General features: G+C 69.0%; 1 protein-coding gene across 1 annotated transcript; it reads right to left on the bottom strand.

Moving 5' to 3' along the window:
• Positions 1 to 1,186: 1,186 nt before the first annotated feature.
• CPT1B (carnitine palmitoyltransferase 1B) lies at positions 1,187 to 15,315 on the bottom strand. The gene is made up of 19 exons (XM_063397180.1): positions 15,198 to 15,315; positions 13,706 to 13,868; positions 13,495 to 13,634; positions 12,688 to 12,859; positions 11,595 to 11,696; positions 11,381 to 11,518; positions 10,357 to 10,434; positions 10,164 to 10,271; positions 9,543 to 9,627; positions 9,231 to 9,426; positions 7,921 to 8,106; positions 6,907 to 7,012; positions 5,826 to 5,942; positions 5,233 to 5,397; positions 4,635 to 4,769; positions 3,292 to 3,444; positions 2,220 to 2,333; positions 1,851 to 1,943; positions 1,187 to 1,360 (listed from the first exon to the last, which is right to left on the bottom strand). Exons 2-19 carry the CDS (start codon positions 13,844 to 13,846, stop codon positions 1,271 to 1,273), a joined length of 2,319 nt encoding a protein of 772 aa, XP_063253250.1. The 5' UTR covers positions 13,847 to 13,868; positions 15,198 to 15,315; the 3' UTR covers positions 1,187 to 1,270.
• Positions 15,316 to 17,415: the final 2,100 nt, after the last annotated feature.

Genomic DNA, 17,415 nt, shown 5'->3' with positions numbered 1-17,415 from the left:
CCGTGGGGCTGTGCTCTGGGGGCTCCGGCGGGGACACAGCCCCGGTGCGGGGGGTGACAGGGACCCCGTGGGACGCTCCCCAGGCGGGCGCGGGGTCTCTGTCCCTGTCCCCGGCCTGGCTCTTCTCCGGGGGATGTCCCCCGTCCCTGTGCCCGCTCTGTCCCCTCTGACAGGTGGCCAATGGTCTCCTGTCCCCTCTCCTGGGCTGTCCCCAACGCCTGTCCCCTCTCCCGGGCTGTCACCAGCCCCTCTCCCCGGTCCCTGTCCCCTCTCCCGGGCTGTCCCCAGCCCCTCTCCCCGGTCCCTGTGCCCTCTCCCGGGCTGTCCCCAGCCCCTGTCCCTGTCCTGTCCCCTCTCCCGGGCTGTCCCCGGTCCCTGTCCCCTCTCCCGGGCTGTCCCCCGGTCCCTGTCCCCTCTCCCGGGCTGTCCCCGGTCCCTGTCCCCTCTCCCGGGCTGTCCCCAGCCCCTGTCTCCTCTCCAGGGCTGTCCCTGGTCCCTGTCCCCCTCCTGTCCCCCCCCGTCCCCCTCCTGTCCCCCTCCTGTCCCGGTGCCCGTGCCCGGCCTGGCCGCTCGCCCGCCGGTGGCTCCGGGCTGGCGGCGCCGGGCGGGTGGCGGGGAGGGCCGGGCCGGTGCCAGCGCGGTGCCAGCGCGGTGCCAGCCGGGGCGCGGCGACCCCCGGGCCGGACACGGGCCAGGGGCTCTGCGCAGGGCCCGGCCGTGCCGCCGTGCCCCGCTGCGCACCCCCGTCACCGGCGGGGAGCGGCACCGCCGGCACCGGGACCGGGCACGGTGAGGATCGGGGGGACGGGCACGGATCCGGGATGGGCACGGGGCCGGGATGGGCACGGGGCCGGGATGGGCACGGGGCCGGGATGGGTGAGGATCAGCAGGACGGGTGAGGATCACCGGGATGGGGCCGGGCACGGGCACGGGGCCGGGACGGGTGAGGATCAGCGGGATGGGGACGGATCAGCGGGATGAGTGAGGATCAGCGGGAGGGGGCCAGGGGTGGGCACGGATCCCCAGGATCACCGCCCCAGTGATCGATGGTGCTTTCGATGGTTGGTGCCCCCCGGGCCCCGCTGAGGACCCCCCATGGACACAGCCCTGGCACCCCACGGATGCAGCCCCCCACAGATGAGCCCCCCACGGCCCCCCGGCGGTCCCCCCCCATGGCACAGAGGGGTCACACCGAGAGCCTTTATTGGGAGCGGGTCCAGGGCAGGGACCCCCGGCCCCCCGCGGCCCCGGGGCGCCCGGAGCCCCCCGGTCACTTCCCGGCCGCGGGGGGGGGGTTGTCGAAGAGCCCCGCGATGTCCAGCATGGCCTGGCGGATGTTGCGGCCGAAACGCTGCGAGTCCTGCGGGCAGCACCCCTCAGAGCCCGGCCCGGGGGGGCACCCGGACCCCCGGGGGGGCACCCGGACCCCCGGAGTGAGACCCGGACCCTCGGAGTGACACTCCGACCCCCCGGGGTGGGACCCTGACCCCCAGAGCGGGACCTGAATGCCCAAAGTGAGACCCGAATCCCCCCACCCCCACCCCTGGTCACCCCCCGAGCTGTGAGACCCCCAGCACGGCCGGCAGCCCAGGGGGTTGGGGGTCTCAGAGGGATTGGGATGGGGGGTGTCAGAGGATGGGAGTGGGATGGGGGTCCCACAGGATGGGACTGGGATGGAGTGAAGCAGGGTCAGGGGGTGTCCCAGACCCCCAGATGTCCCCCTAGGTGACCTCCCAGGTGACCCCCCAGGTGACCCCCCAGGTGACCCCCCAGGTGACCCCCCAGGTGACCCCGTGGCCAGTGACCGCAGCCCTGGGGGAGCCCCCATCCCCGCCCCCTGCCCCCCTCACCGTCTCGGGGCTGGAGAACTTGCTGGACACGTGGAAGGTGATGAGGTTCTCCCCGGCGATGATGTAGGACACCCCATAACCATCGTCTGCCACCTGCGGGGGGCGAGGGGCCGTGGGGCACCTGGGGGCACCTGGGACCCACCCGGGGCACCCACCCGGGCACCCACCCGGGCACCCACCCGGGCTGCTGGGTTGGGGTGAAGCCACCCGGGTCACCCGTGTGGAACTGGGGGCTCCTGGTGTGGGGCCCTGCCCAAAGCCGGGGGGGATGCGGTGCAGACCCTCCCCCGCCACCCCCGCACCCCCCCTGCCCCCCTCCCGGTGCCCCCCAGCGCCCCCCGGTGCCCCCCCGGTGCCCCCGGCGCTCACGGGCCCGAAGCCGCCGCCGCTGGAGACGTGGTCGGGGAATTCGTTGAAGTCGAACATCCGGAGCTGCTGCTGCGGGGTCTGGCTGGTGGAGAGGCGCCACGGCTCCGCCAGCACCTGTGGGGCGGCTCGCTGCACCCCGGGGCGCCCCTCTGCCCCCCGGGGCACCCCGCTGTGCCCCATGGTGCCCCACTGCCCCCCGGGGCACCCCACTGTGCCCCATGGCACCCCTATGGCCCCCGGGGCACCCCGCTGTGCCCCACGGCACCCCACGGACCCTCGGGGCACCCCACTGTGCCCTATGGCACCCCATTGCACCCCGGGGCGCCCCTCTGCCCCCCCCGGGCACCCCGGAGAACCCCACTGGGCCCCATGGCACCCCATGGCCCCCCGGGGCACCCCATTGTGCTCCATGGCACCCTATTGCCCCCCACCGTCCCCGCTGTGCCCCATAGCACCCCGCTGCACCCCGGGGCACCCCACCACCCCCCAGCCCCAGAGCGGGACTCCCTCTGTGTGCGGTGGTGCCAGGGCGGGGGTGGCAGCTCCCTCCTGTGCCCCTCGTGTCCCCTGTGCCCTCCGTGTCCCCTGTGCCCCCCGTGTCCTGCCGGTTCCACTCTGCGTCCCCCCGTGCCCGCATCCCACGGTGGCTCCGTGTGCTCCCCCCGTGTCCCTGCCTGTCCCCCTCGTGTCCCGTGTCCCTCAGTGTCCCCTGTGCTGCTCCCCCCAGGCTCTCCCGTGTCCCCTCCGTGTCCCCCCATGGCCCTGTGTGCTGCACCCCCCGTGTCCCCTCGTGCCCCTCTGTGTCCTGTGTCCCCCCATGGCCCTGTCCCCTGTCCCGTGTCCCCTCGTGTTCCTGTCTTGAGTCCCCTGTCCTGTGTTCCCCCGTGTCCCCCCGTGTCCCCTGTCCCTGTCCTGTGTCTCTGTCCCCTGTCCCTGTCCTGTGTCCCCTCGTGTCCCCCCGTGTCCCCTGTCCCTGTCCTATGTCTCTGTCCCCTGTCCCTGTCCTGTGTCCCCTCGTGTCCCCTCGTGTCCCCCGTGTCCCCTGTCCCCGGTGTCGCAGTCTGGCGCTGACCCTGGCCAGGAAGGGGCTCTGCACGCCGAGGTATCGCGACATCAGGTAGAGGCAGAAGAGGTGGCGGTCGATGCCCGAGCCGGTCATGGCGAGGCGATAGAGCTGCTGGTGCTTCTCTGCCGCCGCCTTGAACAGGCGCTGCCGCTCCGAGCGCTGCGGGGCAGCGGGTGAGCCCCAAAACTGCACCCCAAAACTGCACCCCAAAAACCGCACCCCAAAAACGGCACCCCCAAAACCGCACCCCAAAAACGGCACCCCAAAAACGGCACCCCCAAAACCGCACCCCAAAAACGGCACCCCAAAACTGCACCCCAAAAACGGCACCCCAAAAACGGCACCCCGAACTGCACCCAAACCCGCACCCCAAACCTGTTCCTTGAACAGGCGCTGCCGCTCTGAGCGCTGCGGGGCGGGGGGTGAACCCAACGGCACCCAAAACTGCACCCCAAAAACTGCACCCCGAACTGAACCCCAAAAACGGCACCCCAAAAACTGCACCCAAACCCGGACCCTGACACACCTCCCAAACTGCTCCTTGAACAGGCGCTGCTGCTCCGAGCGCTGCGGGACCACGTGTGAACCCCTAAACTGCACCCCAAAACTGAACCCCCAAAAACTGAACCCCAAACCTGAACCCAAACCCGCACCCCAAACCTGCTCCTTGAGCAGCCGCTGCCACCCCTCTGCACACTGGGGAGGGGTTGGGGGGCTGAACCCCAAAGTGCACCCCAAAGTGCACCCAGTGAGGCACCCAGCACCCCGGGAGGGACAGGGACCTCTGCGAGGGACTGGGACACCCAGGAGGGACGGGGACACCCACAAGGGACAGGGACACCCCGGAGGGACAGGGACATCCACCAGGGATGGGGACATCCATGAGGGACTGGGACACCCAGGAGGGACGGGGACACTCACGAGGGACAGGGACATCCACAAGGAATGGGGACACCCACGAGTAACGGGGACATCCATGAGGGACGGGAACCCCCAGGAGGGTTGGAGACATCCATGAGGGACAGGGACATCCATGAGGGGCGAGGACACACATGAGGGATGGGGACATCCATGAGGGACAGGGACACCCACAAGGGATGGGGACACCCACGAGGGACGGGGACCCCCAGGATGGATGAGGACATCCAACGAGGGATGGGACCATCCATGAGGGATGGGAACTCCTATGAAGGATGGGGACATCCACAAGGGATGGGGACCCCCAGGATGGACAGGGACCCCCAGGATGGGTGGGAACCCCCAGAGTGCTGTGTCCCAGGGGCTGAGGGCTCCCCGGGGTGCGGTGGCAGTGCCGTGCCAGGGTGGGTGGCCGCGCCGGTGGCACTCACGCTGCGCCGGGCGTCAGCCATGCTGCGCACGAAGGCCGTGGCCTCGGAGGTGCAGGAGCGCACGGTCTCGGTGCGGCCCTCGCGGAACAGCCGCGTCATGGACGCCTCGTACGTCAGGCAGAAGGAGCCCTTGTCCTGCGGGGTGACAGCGGGTGGGGACGCTGGGGTGGCCCTGGTGCCACCCTGGTGCCAGCGCTGGGAACGCCCCACCTGTCCTGGCCATGGCCCTGCCCTGGTCCTTATGCACATCCCGTCCTTCCCTGGACCGGCCCCATCCCATCCCATTATCCCATCCCATTATCCCATCCCCTTATCCCATCCCATCCCATTATCCCATCCCATCCCATGGATCCCATCCCACGGATCCCATCCCATGGATCCAATCCCATCCCATCCCATCCCACCCTGTTCCCGTGTCTCACCCTGAAGTGTGCCAGCTGCAGGGCGATCTGGATGAGGGCATTGGATCTGACCCATCCCATCCCATGGATCCCATGGATCCTATGGATCCCATCCCATCCCATGGATCCCACCCCATCCCATCCCATGGATCCCATGGATCCTATGGATCCCATCCCACCCCGTTCCCGTGTCTCACCCTGAAGTGTGCCAGCTGCAGGGCGATCTGGATGAAGGCGTCGGGGCTGGTGCGGCAGCGCTTGATGAGGCCCTTGCCGAAGGTGGAGAAGGGGAAGCAGCAGAAATCCACGTCCTCGGCCAGCGCCCGCGCCACCCGCAGGGACGCCTCGATGGCCGCCACGCCCTGGGGACACCGCATGGCATGGAAAAGGGTGGCACCCTCAGGTGTGCCCTCACCTGTACCCACACCTGTGCCACCCGCAGTGACCCCTCGATCACTGGCCAGGCCATGGGGACATTGCACGGTGTGGCATGGGGTGACACCCTCAGCTGTACCTGTGCCCACACCAATGCCACCCCCAGTGACCCTTCGATGGCCACCATGCCTTGGGGACACGGCACAGCATGGCACGGGGTGGCACCTTCAGCTGTGCCCACACCTGAACCTGTGCCCACACCGTGCCACCCCCAGTCACCCCTCGATGGCCACCATGCCCTGGGGACACAGCACAGCATGGCACAGCACTCTCACCTGTGCCCTCACCTGTCCCTGTCCCCACCCCGTGCCACCCCTGTGCCACCCTGTGCCACCCTGTGCCACCTGTCACCCACCTCAGGCGGGATGTCCCACTGCAGGCGCTGGGGGGGCGCCAGCTGCCACCGGGGCTCCCCCTTGCAGTGCCCCCCCTCCGTGTACCCCAGCTGGAACTTGTCCGTGGCCAGCATGAACTGGGGGGGACAGGGGGCAGTGGGGGGGGGGCAACGACCCCCAGCCCCCCAAAACCCCCAGGCCCCATTCCCCGAACCCCCAGAGCCCCAACCCACGATCTGCCCAGAGCCCAAATCCCCTGAGCCCCCCAATTCCCCCCCTCAGGGGGACTCTGAGCCCCCCAGTTCCATGGCCCCCAACCCCTGACCCCCCAAATCCCAACCCCCCATTTCCCCGATCCCCCAATTCCCAAACCCTCCAACACCCAAATCCTCAAATCCTCTGGCCCCCCATTTCCGTGGCCCCCCGGACCCCAAATCCCCTGACCCCCTAATTCCATGGCCCCCCAATTCCATGGCCCCCCAACCCTTGGGCTCCCCAATCCCCAAATCCCCAAGGCCCCCCAAGCCCCTCGAACCCCCCTGTCCCCCAAACCTCCTGTCACCCCAACTCCCTGAGCCCCCCAATTCCAACCCCCGTGGCCCCCCAGAATCCCGACCCTCACCCCACACCCCCCCAGGCGGACCCCCCACACCTCCCCCCCCTCCCTGCCCCCAAATGGGGGTCCCCAGCCCTTGGGGCACCCCACGGGGGGGTCCCCAAATGGGTGTGCCCTACAGGGGTCCCCAACTGAGGGTCCCCATCCAGGGGTCCCCAGCCCTTGGGGTGCTCTACAGGGGTTCCCAATTGAGGGTCCCCAGCTGGGGAGCCCCACCCCAGGGTGCCCTGCTGGGGGGTTGCTCGTGCTGGGGGTGCCCCTTTGGGGGTGTCCCCACCCCGAGGGTGTCCCCGTGGTCCGGGGGTGTCCCGTTGTGGGGTGTGCCCACCTCGGAGTGCCCCACTGGGGGTGTGCCCAACCCAGGGTGTTCCTTTGGGGTGTCCCCGCCCTGGGGTGTCCCTTTGGGGGTGTCCCCGCCCCGGGGTGTCCCTTTGGGGGTGTCCCCGCCCCGGGGTGTCCCTTTGGGGGTGTCCCCGCCCCGGTACCTCCCAGAGGTGCCCCACGATGGGGGCGTCGGCCCAGGAGTGCTCGGCGTTGGCCCCGATCTTGCCGTTCTTGTAGACCACCAGCGTGAAGGACTTGTCGAACCAGCTGGGGGGCACAGGGGGCTTTGGGGGGGCTTTGGGGGGCACTGGGGGGAATTTGGGGAGGTGGCAGGGGAGGGTGAGGGGTTTGAGGAGGCGTTTGGGGGATCCGGGAGGGTTTTGGGGTGCCCACAGGGGGTGGGAGCAGCAGGGATTTGGGTGCTGGGGGGGTCTGAGTGGGGCCCCGGTGGTGTTGGGGGTCCGGGAATGGGTCTGGGGGTCTGGGATTGTAGGATTGGGGTGCTGGGGAGAGGTTTGGGGTGCTGGGCTGAGGTTTGGGGTGCCAGCAGGCTTTTGGGGTGCCCCACAGCAGGGGCGGTGCTGCAGGGACTTGGGTGACGGGTCTGGGGGGTGGGGATGATGTGGGGGGGCTCAAAGGGGCTGGGGGGGTCCTGGGGGGGGTTTGGGGTGCCGTGCAGCAGGGACTGGACTGGGCGGGGGCTTGGGAGTCTGGGGATGTCTGGGGGTGTCTGGGGGTGTTCAGGGGTGCTGAGGGGAGGTTTTGGGGTCCGGGGCGGTTTCGGGGTGCGCACCAGTCGTAGCAGCGGCCGTGCAGCAGGGACAGGGCTGGGTGGGGATTTGGGGTGTTGGGGTGTCTGTGGGTGCTGTGGGTATTTTTGGGGTCCCTGGCTGTTTTTGGGGTGGGCACTGGTCGTAGCAGCGGCCGTGCAGCAGGGACTGGGCTGGGTGGGGATTGGGGCTGTCCGTGGATGTCCCTGGGTGCTGTGGGTGTCCCTGGGTGTTTTTGGGGTGCCGAGGCTGTTTCGGGGTGCGCACCGGTCGTAGCAGCGGCCGTGCAGCAGGGACTGGGCTGGGTGGGGATTTGGGGTGTCTGTGGGTGTCCCTGGGTGCTGTGGGTGTTTTTGGGGTGCTGTGGGTGTTTTTGGGGTGCTGTGGGTATTTCGGGGTGCGCACCGGTCGTAGCAGCGGCCGTGCAGCAGGGACTTGGCGTAGGCGTCCATGCAGCCGGGCCGCGCGGGCTCGTGGCCGTGCTCCTCCTCGTCCAGGGTGAGGAAGAAGGCCGCGCGCTCGATGGCGTCCAGCGCCGCCTTGTTGGGGCCGCGGCTGAAGAACCGCGCCCGCGCCTCGGCCCACGGCACCCTGCGCGCCCCCGGTCAGCGCGGGCACCCCGGGGGCAGAGCAGGGGCACCCCCGAACTCAGAGCGGGCACCCCCGAATCCAGAGGGGGCAGCCCCCGAATCCACCCTGGGCACCCCGACCCCACCGTGGGCACCCCCGAGCCCAGAGTGGGAACCCCGAGTCCACCACGGGCACCCTCCGAGCCCAGAGCGGGCACCCCTGAACCCAGAGTGGGCACCCCTCGAACCCACCCTGGGCACTCCCAGCCTAGAGCGGGCACCCCGAACCCAGAGCAGGCATCCCGAACCCAGAGCGGGCACCCCCCGAGCCGTCGGTGACCCCGCTGAACCCCCACCCATGGGCGGTGCCCCGTGTCACTGTGCCCCCGGCAAGCCCGGCCCGCAGGGTGAGGATGGGGACAGGGATGGGGACAAGGGACAGGGATGGGATAGGGATGAGGATGGGAACAGGGATGGGGACAGGACACGCTGAAGACCCAGGGTTCCCAATGCTCCCGGTGCTCCCAGTATCCCCAGTATCCCTGTTGTTCCTGGAGTTCCCAGGTGCCCAGTGTCTCCGGTATCCCCATTATTCCCATTATTCCCAGTGTTCTCAGTGTCCCCACTATTCCCAGTATCCCCACTATCCCCATTATTGCTGGAGCTCCCAGGTGCCCAATGTCTCCAATATCCCCAGTATCCCCATTATTCCCAGTATCCCCATTATTCCCAGTGTCTCCAGTATCCCCAGCATTCCCAGCATCCCCAGCATCTCTGTTATTCCCAGAGCTCCCAGGTGCCCAGTGTCTCCAGTATCCCCGTTATCCCCGTTATCCCTTTTATCCCCGTTATCCCTGTTATCCCCATTATCCCCAGTATCCCCAGTATCTCTAGTATCCCAAATATTCCCATCATTCCCAGTATGTCCATTTTCCCATTATCCCCGTTATCCCCGCCGTTCCCGGTTATCCCCGCCGTTCCCGGTTATCACCGCCGTTCCCGGTTATCCCCGCTGTTCCCGGTTATCCCCGTTATTCCCGGTTATCCCCGCCGTTCCCGTTATCCCCGCCGTTCCCGGTTATCCCCGTTATTCCCGGTTATCCCCACCGTTCCCGTTATCCCCGCCGTTCCCGGCTCCGTGCCCACCTCTCCCCGGCCGTGAGCGCCGCCAGCCGCTCCTCGCCGGGCTGCGGGCCCGAGGGATCCTCCAGGATCCTCTGGAATTGCATCTCCAGGTCTGCGGGGGGCAGCAGCTGCCCCCCGTAGTACAGCCACACCTTGTAGTAGCGGCCCTTGTGGTACACGGCCAGGTGCTTGCTGTCCGCCAGGTGCAGCAGCGTGTCTGGGGGGCACGGCGGGTCACGGCGGGGACCCCCGGACCGGGGGCACCGGGGGGTCATGGAGGGGACCCCCGGACCGCCCCCTGCCCCGGGCCGTGCCCCCTGCCCCGGGCCGTACCCGTCTCCTTGCCCGGGATGCGGGTGGTGTTGAACATCCGCTCCGACTGGTACGAGCACATGGGCACCACGCCCAGCGCCATCATCTGCGGGGACAACGGGGGAGGACAGGGCAGGGGGTGACAGGGCAGGGAGGTGTGACAGGGCAGGGGGTGACAGGGCAGGGGGTGACAGGGCAGGGAGGTGTGACAGGGCAGGGGGTGACAGGGCAGGGAGGTGTGACAGGGCAGGGGGGCCCGAGGGTGAGGCTGTGTCCCCATCCTTGTCACTGCCACCCCCCGTGGTGACACTGCCCTGCCTGTGCTCCACAGAGCTCTCCCTGCTCTCCCAGGATCCCCCAAATCCACGGGATCCCCACGGCTCCCTCAACCCCACGGGACCCCCCGAGTGACCCAGTCCCACGGGATCTCCCCAGACCCCCAGCCCCACGGGATACCCCAAATCCCCCAGCCCCACGGGATACCCTAAACCCCCCAGCCCCATGGGATGCCTAAAACCCCCCAATCCCAAGGGACCCCCCCAAGTCCCTCAGTCCCCTGGGATCTCCCAAATCCCCCAGCCCCATGGGACCCCCCCAGCCCCGTGGGACCCCCCCTCGGCCCCGTGGGCCCCCCGGCCTCACCGGGGGGATCTCCCCGCGGTCCAGCCGCCGCCGGTAGAGCAGCATGGAGTGCACGGCGTTGGCGGCCCGCGCAGCCTGCACGGTGCTGGGGGTCACGTACAGGAAATCCTGGGGACAGCGGACACGGCGCGCGTGGAGGGCGGTGCCGGGGGGTCCCGGGGGGTCCCGGGGGGTCCCCAGCACCCCCTCTTACCATGGCGTAGTAGTTGCTGTTGACCATGAGGGGGCTGCGGCCGCGCAGGTAAATGTACTCCTCCCACCAGTCACTGACCTGCGGGGACGGGGACGGGGACAGGGATAGAGGGCAGGGGACAGGGACAGGGGATGGGGACAGGGACAGGGACAGGGACAGAGAGCAGGGAGAGAGGGACAGGGGACAGGGACAGGGGACAGGGACAGGGGATGGGGACAGGGACAGGGACAGGGACAGGGACAGGGGACAGGGAGAGAGGGCAGGGGACAGGGGACAGGGACAGGGACAGGGGACAGGGACAGGGAGAGAGGGCAGGGGACAGGGGATAGGGACAGGGACAGGGGACAGGGACGGGAACAAGGAGAGAGGGCAGGGGACAGGGGACAGGGACAGGGACGGGGGACAGGGATGGGGGACAAGGATAGGGACAGGGAGAGAGGGCAGGGGACAGGGACAGGGACAGGGATGGAGAGAGGGAACAGGGAAAAGCAACAGGGAGGGGAACATGGGATAGGGGACAGGGAGGGGATAAGGACAGGGACAAGGACAAGGGACAGGGAGGGGGACAGGGATAGGGATAAAGGACAGGGAGAGGGGACAGGGGAGGAACAGGAATGGAGACAAGGAATGGGGACAGGGGACAGGGAGACGGGACAGAGATAAGGGTGAGGGGACAGGGACAAGGACATCCCAAGGGATGGGGATGGGGACAGGAGACAAGGAACAGGGACAGGCATAGGGGACAGGAACAGGGATGGGGACAGGGATAGGGGACAGGAATGGGGGACAGAGAGATGGGGCAGGGACAAGGGTTAGGAGACAGGGACAAGGACAGGAGACAGGGGGAAGGGACAGGGATGGGGGACAGGAAACAGGGACAGGAATGGGACAGTGACAGAGTGCAGGACCCTCTGCCCCTCTGCTCCAGCCAGGACACCCGGGAGACCCCAACCCCAGGTCCCCAAGGGCCGCAGGGTCCCCAGTGTGCCCAATGTCCCCAGTGTCCCCGGTGTCCCCTGCTCACGTAGTTGGTTGTCCACCAGGACTTGAGGCGCAGGTACCGCTGCAGCCGCGGTGCCGTCTTCTCCTGGAACTCCTTGGCCAGCGCCGCCATCTCCGCGTATTTGTCATCGTCCAGGAGCGGCCGCACCGACTCCAGGTACTGCGGGAGGGGACAGGGGTGACAACCCTGCCGCCGTCACCGCCACCGCCACCGCCCGGCCCCGGGGACGGCGTACCCGGGCGATGGTGGCCTTCACGGGGGGCACGGGCAGCTTGGGCAGCGAGCTCTGGAAGCTGTACAGGAGCGGCTTGCGGATGGACATGATCTTCATCAGCGCCTGCAGGAGAGGGAGGAGGAGGAGGAGGAGGGGTGGGGTGAGGACCCACGGCTCCCAAACAACTCCAGGCACCCACAGCACCCAAAGCACCCACAGCTCCCACAGCACCCAAAATTCCCACAGCTCCCACAGCACCCACAGCTCCCAAAACTCGCACAGCTCCCAGATAACTCCAGGCACCCACGGCTCACACAGCACCCACGGCTCCCACAGTTCCTGCATCTCCCACAGCTCCCAAAATTTCCACAGCTCCCAAAGATCCCACAGCTTCCACAGCTCCCGCAGCTCCTGCAGCTCCCAAAGTTCCTGCATCTCCCAAAGATCTCAAAGCTCCTGGTGCTCCCAAAGTTCCTGCGTCTCCTGCAGCTCCCACAGCACCCACAACTCCCAAATCTCCCTCATCTCCCACAGCATCCAAGGCTCCCACAGTTCCTGCAGCTCCCACAGCACCCACAACTCCCAAATCTCCCTCATCTCCCACAGCATCCAAGGCTCCCACAGTTCCCACAGCTCCCACAGCTCTCAAATCTCCCACAGCTCCCAAAGTTCCTGCATCTCCCAAAGATCCCAAACTCCCTCATCTGCCACAGCACCCACAGCCCCCAAATCTCCTGCATCTCCCAAATCTCCCAAATCTCCCTCAGCACCCACAGCACCCAAAGCTCCCGCAGCTCCCAAGGCTCCCACAGCTCCCAAAGATCCCCCATCTCCCACAGCTCCCAAATCTCGCTCATCTCCCACTGCACCCACAGCTCCCACAGCACCCAAATCTCTCACAGCTCCCACTGCACCCACAGCTCCCACTGCACCCACAGCTGCCACAGCACCCACGGCTCCCACAGCACCCAAGGCTCCCACAGCACCCAAGGCTCCCACAGCACCCAAGGCTCCCACAGCTCCCAAATCTCTCACAGCTCCCACAGCACCCAAGGCTCCCACAGCCCCCAAATCCCCCTGTCCCCCCCCACCCCCCGGTGGTCCCGGCTCTCACGATCCAGAGGCGGGTGCTGCGGCTCATGCGCCCGTGCGGCTCGAACATCCAGCCGTGGTAGGAGAGCAGCAGGCGCAGCACGCTCCGGAACAGCAGCACGGCCGCCAGCCACGCTCCCGTGGAGAACACCACGGTGCCCACGGCCGCCCGCGCCTCGGGGCTCAGCGCCTCGCTGGGGACACGGGGACACGGCCTGAGCCGCGGGGTGGCAGCGCCAGGACCCCCGGGTGTCCCCGCACAGGCGGAGCCACCCCAGGAGTGTCCCCAGGAGGGGCTGTGCCCGTGCGGTGGAACCCCCCGGGGATGTCCCTAAAGGGGTCCCACGAGGGACATCCCCAAAGGGAGGTGTCACACGCCTCCTGCACGTCCCAGGGGTTTGGGGTCCCTCTGTAGGACAGGGCTGTGCCCATGGGGTGGCACCCTGGCACCCCTCAAGTGACATCCCCAAAGGAGGGTGTCACACGCCTCCTGCACGTTCTGGGGTTTGGGGTCCCTCTGTGGGACAGTGCTGTGCCCTCGAGGGACATCCCCAAAGGGAGGTGTCACACGCCTCCTGCACGTCCCAGGGGTGGGGTCCCTCTGTGGGACAGGGCTGTGCCCGTGGGGTGGCACCCCTGGCACCCCTCGAGGGACACCCCCAAACGCGGCCGTGCCCACGGGGTGGGGACACACAGGGCGGGGCCCCCAGGCTGTCACAGCTCCCCAAGGCCGCGCTGGCGCTCGGGCTCTCCCCATGGACGGCATGAGGGGGCCACGGGGACTGTCCCCACCCCGGGGGGGTGACAGTGGCCGCGTCCCCGCGCTCACCTGGGGGGCAGGCAGCGCTGGATGCGGGCGATGAGCCCCAGGGACGGGTCCACCTGGCAGTAGCAGGAGCCGGCCGTGGCCATCACCACCACCATCCAGCTGGAGGGCGAGGCGGGGTACACGCCCATCAGGAAGCTGTTCTGTGGGCACAGCGGGTCAGGGGGGCTCCGGGGGGCTCCCGCGGGATGGGGGGCACCAGCCCCGGGCCCACCTTGGCGCGGACCAGGCGCTTCTTCCACGAGTGGACCACGGCCAGGTAGAGCTGGCGCACGGCCTCGCGGCTCAGGTGGAAGTCCAAGCCCTCGGGGGTGACCGTGAACTGGAAGGCCACGGCCTGGTGAGCCTCCGCCATGCTGGGGACCTGCGGGGGACACCTGCGGGGGGACACCGGCGCCGTGGGCACGGGCGCGGCCACCCCCGGCACCCACGGGGGACACCGGGACGGTGACACCGGGTGGGTGCCATCGGCGGTGCCAGCCCGGCGGTGGCCCGCGGGAGCCCCCCAGCCCGTGTCACAGCGGTGTCACCGCGGTGTCACAGCCGCGTCACGTGGCGCTGGCCCCGCGCCCACTGAGGGAAGGGTCGGAGCTGTCACCGCGGCCAGCGCCGGCCCCGGAGGGGACATCGGCGAGGACACCCCAGCCCCTGCCACCCGCACGCGGCACACGCTGTCCCCTGCCCGCTGTCCCCTGCCCGCTGTCCCCTGAGGGAAGGCGGGACAGGCGGCACGGACACGGCCAGGGGTCCCTGGAGTGCCACAATGTCACTGTGTCACTACGGGGCTGGCACAGCCAGGAGTCCCTGGAGTGCCACAAAGTCACTGTGTCACCGCGGGAGTCCCTCTACCCCAGCCGCCACCCCCGCTCCAGGGGTGCCCCTACAGCTCGGGCACCCCCGGGTGTGGGCACAGCCGGTGCCAGGCCCAGGCAGCCCCGGCGTCGGGGAGGTGACACCGCTGTCCCTGTCCCCACCACGGGGACCTCGGGGGGCCTTTCCCGGGGGCGGCCTCGGGCTGAGCGTGACGGGGACGGCTCGGCACGACCCCATCCCCGGGGTCTGCCGTACCCCCCGCACCCCCGGGCCCCGCTGCACTGCCGGGCCTGGCACGGCACCGACGGCACCGATGGCACGGCCCGGCCCGGCCCGGCCCGGTTCACCGGGGCACGGATCCGCATCCCGCAGCCCCTCCGGGCGCGGTGGCACCGCCCGCCCACTGTGTGCCACCACCCCGTGTCACCCGCGGTGGCACCGCGCGGCGCGCCCCGGCACGGCCCGGGTGGCCCGGCCCGGCGCTGTCCCCGCACCCCCCGCGTGTCCCTCGGGCGGTGGCCCGCGTGCCCGCGGACACGGCCCCGGTGTCCCCGCCAAGGTCACGGCGGGCCCGGGCCCGGCCCCGCTGCCCCCGGGGCGGCCCCGCCGCGCCCCCGAGCCCCGCGTGGGGCCGGCGCCGCTCCGGGGCTGCGCGGGGGGCGGCGGGGCCGGGACCCCCGGAGGGGACAGCGCCAGGGGACCCCCGGCGGGGACCCTCCTTCCCGAACCCCGGGGGCGGCTCCCCACGGACACGCGTGGGACCCGGCCCCGGGCGCGCCGCCACGGGGAGGGACGGCGCTGCCCGGTACCGGGGGACCCCCGCGCCGCCGCCGCCCCCGCGGGGCTCCCCGCGCCCCGGTCCCGGTGCGAGCCCCCTCCCCGGGGCCCGGTACCTGCGTGGGGGGCGCGGGGGGCGGCGGCTCCGCGGGACGGCGGCTCCTGCGGCCGCGGCTGCCGGTAACCGGACACCGGCCCGGGGCGGGCGGGCCCCGAGCGGCAGCGGCGCCGCTCCGCCCCCGGGGGGACCGCGGCACCGGGGGGGACCCCGACACACCCCGGGACCCGCACCGGGATCCCCGGGATTCCCGGGATCCGGCCCGGTGTCCCGGAGGAAAGCGACATCCCGGGGCAGCACGGGGATCCCGGGCCGGGGACAGCGACGGGACAAGGAGCGGCCACCCGGGACACGGACCCGGACAGCCCCGGGATCCCCGTCCCGGGACAGGGATGGACATCCCGGGACAGAACGGGCATCCCCGGGGATGGGCAGTCATCAACAGCCCGGGGGGACAGCGGGGACACCGAGGGACAGCAGGGACACCGAGGGACAGCGGGGACAGCGGGGACACCGTCATCCCGGGACAGGACGGGCATCCCCGCGGGGATCCCGACATCCTCGGGGGGATCCAAATCCCGTGGCAGCGACACGAACCCAGGACAGGGACACGGGACAGGGACCCGGGACCCAGGACAGGGACACATCCCGGGACAGGGACACCCATCCGGGGACAGGGATACACACCCAGGACAGGGACACGGACTCAGGACAGGGACACACATCCCGGGATAGAGACCCATATTCCAGGACAGGGACACGAACCGGGGACAGGGACATGGGACAAGGACCCTCCACATGGGACAGGGACCCGGGACAGGGACACATCCCGGGACAGGGACACATCCCGGGACAGGGACCCGCACACGGGACAGGGACAGTGGCTCTGCCACGGGCTCCGGGGGCTCCGGATGTCGGTGCGCGCGGCTGTGGCTGCTGTCCCTGTCCCCGTGCCCTGCCTGTCACCTGCTCCATGGCTGTCACCTGCCTGGCACCTGGTTGTCACCTGCCCGCCCTCTGGCCCCTGTCGCTGTTGTCACCTGCCTGTGCCCTGCCCTCTGCCCTGGCTGTCACCCGGCTGTGCCCTTGTCCCCTGCTCTCTGTCCTGGCTGTCCCCTTGTCCCCTGCCCGGTGTCCTGACTGTGCCCTTGTCCCCTGCTCTCTGTCCTGGCTGTCCCCTTGTCCCCTGCCCGGTGTCCTGACTGTCCCCTTGTCCCCTGTAGGGTGTCCTGGCTGTCACCTGGCTGTCCCCTTGTCCCCTGCCCTCTGTCCTGGCTGTCACCTGGCTGTCCCCTTGTCCCCTGCCCTCTGTCCTGGCTGTCACCCGGCTGTCCCCTTGTCCCCTGCCCAGTGTCCTGACTGTCCCCTTGTCCCCCGCACCCCCCATGTCACCCCGCGTGTCCCTTGTCCCCCCCAGCCCGACGGTGACGGCGGGGTCTGGGGAGGCTGGATCTGAGGAGGGGATTTGGGGAGGGGGAAGGAAGAGAGCGGAATTTGGGGAGGGGGCGGTTTGGGGGTGGGATGTGAGGGGGGGGATTTGGGGACGGGGGAATTTGAGGGTGGGATTTTGGGGCGGGATTTTGGGGCAGGGAGGAGGCGTCGGGAGGTTTTAGGGGATTGGGATTTGCAGAAGGGGGGTTTTGGGGGGTGGGATTTGGGGAGGTGAAGGAGGAGGGGGGATTTGGGGGTGGGAATTTGGGGTGGATTTTGGTGATGGGATTTTGGGAAGGAGGGAATTTGGAGTGGGATTTGGGGACGGGAAGAGTTCGAGGGAGGGGATTTGGGGGTGGCATTTGGGAAGGGGGAATTTGAAGGGTGGGATTTTGGGGGTGAGAATTTGGGATGGGATTTTGGGAAGGGGGAATTTGAAGGGTGGGATTTTGGGGGTGAGAATTTGGGGTGGGATTTGGGAAGGGGGGAATTTTAGGGGTTGGATTTGGGGATAGATTTTGGGGCGGGATTTGGGAAGCGGGAATTTGAGAGGTTTGATTTGGGGATAGGATTTGGGAAGGGGGAATTTGAGAGGTTGGATTTGGGGATAGGATTTGGGGAGGGGGAATTTGAACAGGTTGGATTTGGGGGGGGGATTTGGGGGTGGGATTTGAGGCGGGAATTTGGGGTGGGATTCGGGGCGGGGGGAATCCGAAGCTGGAATTTCGGGGCGGGAATTCGGGGGGGATTTGAGAGGTTGGATTTTAGGGTGGGATTTGGGAAGGGGGAATTTGAGAGGTTGGATTTGGGGATAGGATTTGGGAAGCGGGAATTTGAGAGGTTTG

The sequence above is a fragment of the Prinia subflava genome, chromosome 4, assembly GCF_021018805.1.
Source record: "Prinia subflava isolate CZ2003 ecotype Zambia chromosome 4, Cam_Psub_1.2, whole genome shotgun sequence".
In the NCBI taxonomy this organism is placed as follows: Eukaryota; Metazoa; Chordata; class Aves; order Passeriformes; family Cisticolidae; genus Prinia; species Prinia subflava.
The sequence above is the reverse complement of the archived record's forward strand: the minus strand, read 5'-3'. Positions and strand labels throughout refer to the sequence as shown.